At 39.7% G+C, this 5,000-nt stretch overlaps 1 protein-coding gene across 1 annotated transcript in view; it reads right to left on the minus strand.

Annotated features, from left to right (window-relative positions):
• Positions 1-287: 287 nt before the first annotated feature.
• LOC139667659 (zinc transporter 6-like) overlaps positions 288-5,000 on the minus strand; it is a gene marked incomplete at its 3' end in the record, with an annotated part of 50,887 nt that continues 46,174 nt past the window's right edge. Inside the window, exons 5-6 of the mRNA XM_071547144.1 lie at positions 991-1,033; positions 288-353 (exon numbers count right to left, since the gene is read on the minus strand). Of these exons, the coding sequence (XP_071403245.1) occupies positions 288-353; positions 991-1,033 (109 nt within the window). The remainder of the gene's footprint in view (positions 354-990; positions 1,034-5,000) is intronic.

The raw sequence follows: 5,000 nt of genomic DNA on the forward strand, positions 1-5,000 counted from the left end.
TAAACTAATGATTTAATATCTTGTAAAATAAGAAGAATATTATGTCTCTGGGTGTATGTATTGTTAAAAAAAAAAAAAAAAATCTCTCTCTCTCTCTCTCTCTCTATATATATATATATATATATATATATATATATAGTTGTTTATTGACTGTTGTTCTGTATTATTTTGTCTTTTCTGATGAGAAATTGCAATAAATAAAACATTTTAAAAAGTGAAATACGGGCCACAGATATCATGTACTGTAGTATGCAGCAGTGTAATACAGTGTGATGTAATGAACTCACCCAAAAGAGTAGAGCTGACTGGGCTTCTTCATCGTCACCCAGGAACTGATGAGACAGGTGATCAGACTGGAGGAGAGAAGGAGGGAAGGAAGGAAGGAAGCAAGGAAGGAGGGAGGAATGGAAGGAGGGAGGAATAGAAGAAGTGAGAAAGGTTAGAAGGAAGGAAAAGAGAGAGAAAGAGAGACAAATGTTAGACAACAGTTAAAAACACTCAGAAACAGCGAGAGAGGTTGACTAAAGTTCACTTCTTGTTTTATTTATTCTTCATTTATTCATTGAAAAGTCTGAATTTATTTTTCATGAATGGAAATTCCCTCATCAAAACAATCACACAATTTTATATTCAGAAATGAAGTTTCAGTTCTGGCACACAGCAAACACAAGAGTCACATCACATGACTTCTGATTGGTGGAGCTAATTACAGGCTCTTGGGACTAAAGTCCACTTTCTTGGAAAATTTTGTTTCATTAGGATGTTAAGAAGAGTTGCATTCTGAAATAAACTATCTGCTATTGAAAATAAGTGTCCCTTACTCAGATAAAATGATTAACGGCACAAAATTAAAAATATATATATAAAAACAATCACCATACATTTTGAAAGATAATAGGTAACTTGAGACCTTGTTGGACAAAACTTTTACAACCTGGATCATCAATCATTTCTGACCTTAACCCAAGAAAAGATTTATCAGTTACTCACCTGAAGAGGTCGAAGATGGTGAGGTATGTGTAGGCAGTTAAGGCTGAAATGACAAAACAGAGGGGAAAAAAGACCGTCACAATTCAGACATAAAGCTTTAGTGTTCAAAATGCTTTTACTGAAAAGATAAGAAAGAACCGAAGCATGCTTTTTGATCAGTCAGTTTATAATGTCAGTGGAGAAACATGTTATTTCATAGGGATGGAAATATTTAGGATCTTTCCATTTTGATTGTTAGGGTCATGATTCAATTTAAACCGATTATCTAAACATCGCAAATTAAAGCTCCATATTCTTCACTCTCCAAAGTTTTATTTTGTGTCTTTCTGTCCATTCAAAGCTGTGTGTGTGGTGTCATGAACCAAAAACACTCTCAATCCATTTCTCCACGTTCATTTTCCAGCATCTCTCTGAGCCTTACCAAGAACAGGCCGTTTCTGTCTCCGTGTCTTTAAGGCTCATTAATATTAACGACCCCTCTGTTTCCGATTGGCTAACCGTTTCGAGAGTGAAACGTGAGACGCCGCGGCGCGGCATCTACAGGTAGGGAAAACTCTCCGGTTAATAAACAATGACAACCGCTCAACCGCTTTGAAAAAAACACTTTGTTAGTCTATTATTTCTTACAAAAATGATAATGAGCGAACCTTTGTGACGTCACAAAGTTACGGAAGTCCAAACGGCTCGTTTAGAGGCTCGCTGCACTAATATGGATTGTGTGGATTTAGTTTTGATACTTTCACCATGTTTAGATAGACCATCCAACTCCTTTATCACCACAGAGGAAAGGGGAGTCCTGCTTTACACCATGTGGACCTTTAATACATAAATTCGATAAAATTGTTTGCCCGCTTGACTGCAGTAGACAGTTGAGTACATTCCAGAGAAACAATATATCACCAAAAAAAAAAGTAAACCTTGAGTATACAATAAATGATTTTATAAACAACTGAGCCAGGTTCCTACATAGGAGCTTCATCTAGTTTAATGAGGAGGGAAGCGGTCATGTCGCCCCCTGCTGTTTACGTTCAAATCTGGCCATCAAAATGAATTGGATGCTTTTACACAACATGAGGTGCGATTACACCTCTATGTCCTGTGATGCAATAGTCTAGTTTTCATTTACTGGCAGTCATAGTAGGGCTGGGCGATATCGTCTTTCAGTGGAATCATATCGTGATGATATGAAGATATTTTAATATCGTGACACACATTTCTGCTGCCTAAATTGATAATAAACACATTTTACAAAATGAGGTATGGTAGGAATATTATTTGAATATTTCTGTTTAGTTTGACATCACACCTAACATTACCATTCGGTTCAATGAGAAGAACATTAATTTGATTATTTAACGTGATTTAACATACATGAACCATATCGTGATATTTACTGATAGAGAAAAATCCTTATGATTATCGTGATATTGATTTCAACCATATCGCCCAGTCCTAAGTCATAGTACTACATTTTTCTTTGAACGCAGCCAGCAGATGGTGTATGTTGACGCTTTCCCTCTCCATAGCACAGGGACAGTTACATCAGAGCCTGTGGACTGCTAAATGTTGGAGCTAACTATAGCAAGGCCTGTTACACTGTAGAGTCAACACCATCACCATGGATGGACACACACACACACACAAATACACACAGACTGCCAAGGATTCCCCCTAGCTGACACCTTTAGCAGACTAAATCCTGAGCAGGAGAGGCGCCAAAAGACACACAACCAAAAATAACTGGATGAACTGTACCAGCCTCTTCCTTTATCCACACAGGCTGGGAAATGACCACCAGGCACCGGCCAAACGCTGCTCAGTCTCAGTCTCTGGCTGCTGAATTTACAGACTCTAAAAGCCTCTTTGGCAGGTAAACAGCCGTCATCTGGAGGTCCGACTCTATTCTATAACCTAGTTGGCTGGTGAAGTAGTGAAAGTGCCCGGTGGAGTCTGAGATGATTTCCTGCCCTGATCCCACATCATCAAACCAAATGTCACAACGTACTGCGCAAGGAAACAAAACGGCAAAGGAATTGAAGTTAAATTTGGACAGAAGCTGGGGCCGATGGACCTGGGTTCAGCCGGGGTGAGAGGGTTTAAACTGAAAGACGCAAAGTGTTAGAAAGTGGAAAGCCAAGCTGGAGTTTGGTCAAGGAGCTGGCAGGGCAACCATTGTATTTTATGAAACTGTCAAAAAGAATAAAATCGGCTGCATAATTAATAGTAGATAATCGTATATCGCGAGACAATGTTTCCATGATTAATAATTGTGTAATTCAGTCATACTGAAGTGTTTGTTACATTTTCAGTTCCCCTTAAAAGTCCCAGTGTGGTTTATCAATGTGCATCATGTGACCAAAATAAAAGTTCAGATGGAGAAGCAGCAGAGAAACCTGACATTGAGCATCTTTGGATAAACAAAGTGACAAGTAAAGTGGAAAAGAACGGATCGGCCTGACTTCAGAGAGGAAAAGCCAGAAAGTGTTTTAGTTCCTAACAGCGGATCATCGTCCGTCATCTGCAGACACCTGGGTTTGAAACCAGATGGTAAACAAGTCCAGATTCTGGGAAAAGTTTGCCTTTGGGTTGTAGCCAAGCCCAGAGTATGTAGTAAGTATTTATTATTTAAATTTTGGAAATAAGGACCACAAGAGTAAGACAGTGAGAGTGAAAACAAGACTTTCTAGTTGCTGCTACTCTGAGAAATACTTCAGTACATACTACTGAAAAGTGATTCTCCAGTTGCACTTACTGGAAGTCACTCTAGGTAAGTGTCAGCAAAATGACTAAAATGCAAAATGTAAAGTTAACTGTCTACTGTTGTGATCACACACTTCAATCAACACTGATCCAAAGTGAACTGTCATGTTTGGCAGAGCGAGGGAAGCGAGGTGTTTATCAGTGCCAGATAAAACCTGGATTTCCTCCATTGATAAAGCCGCAGGCTCATTTAATAAATAGACTCAACAGTTTGGAGATTTCACACCCAAACGAGCTTCATGCCTCTGAAGCTCCGCCCTGCAGCAGGAAATGTGTCCACATCCCCGTGAAAATCACCTGGGTCCCAATGTCCCTCTGACACTCACTGTCAGTGGAGCGGCTCTGGGACTCCTGCCTTATCCACAGGGTAAAAAGAGTTTCCTTCTTCCCCTGGACACACCTTACCCTTCCATCTGCAGCTGTAACCGCACTGCATGATGGGAAGGTATATATGTGTATCGTCAGATGATGGCGCATTAGCAGATGACTAGCAGATGATACTAGTGTAAAACTCTCCATCAGCAGTCTGCTGGACGTTTAAATGCACATAGATAATGAATGGATGTGAGTGACAGAGGACTAAAACATATTGAGAGGCAGTCAGTCAGTCAGACAGCCAGCGAGTCAGCCAACTAGTCAGCCAGTAGGGCTGAACAATTAATCGAAATTTTATCGAAATCGCAATATGGCCTACTGCAATTTTCAAATCGCAGGAGGTGCAATATTTGTGTCAAAATAGCATTTTAAATGAAATATTGTGGTGTTGCAGAGATGTCCTGGCCTACACATCATATTCTACAGACTTAAGAAAACATCTTTGTTTGGTACAGATCCCCGCAAAAATCACACCATAATCATTTTAATATGTTTTTCAATGAAAATGAGAATAATGATGTAAAAATGATCATTCCTTCTAATATCGCGAATCATATCGCAATTGCAATATCAGTCAAAATAATTGCAATTAGATATTTTTTCAAAATCATTCAGCCCTATCAGCCAGTCATTTAATCTCCTAGTCACTAAGCCAGTCATTCACTCAGTCAGCCAGTTAGTCAATGAGTCAGCCAGTAAGCTACACAGTCTGCCATACGGTCAGTCAGCAACCCAGATAACTAGTCAATCAGTCAGTCAGCATGTAAGCCAGTTAGCTCCTCAGTCAGCCAGCCAGCCAGCGAGTTAGCCAGTCAGTTAGCCAGCTAGTCAGCCAGTCATTTAATCTGTTGATCACTCAGTCAGTCAGTCATTCA

This window comes from Centroberyx affinis, unplaced genomic scaffold (genome assembly GCF_046629955.1).
Source record: "Centroberyx affinis isolate AG114_WGS23_722 - 3 ecotype Tasmania unplaced genomic scaffold, CSIRO-AGI_Caff_v1 ptg005689l_1, whole genome shotgun sequence".
Lineage (NCBI taxonomy): Eukaryota > Metazoa > Chordata > Actinopteri > Beryciformes > Berycidae > Centroberyx > Centroberyx affinis.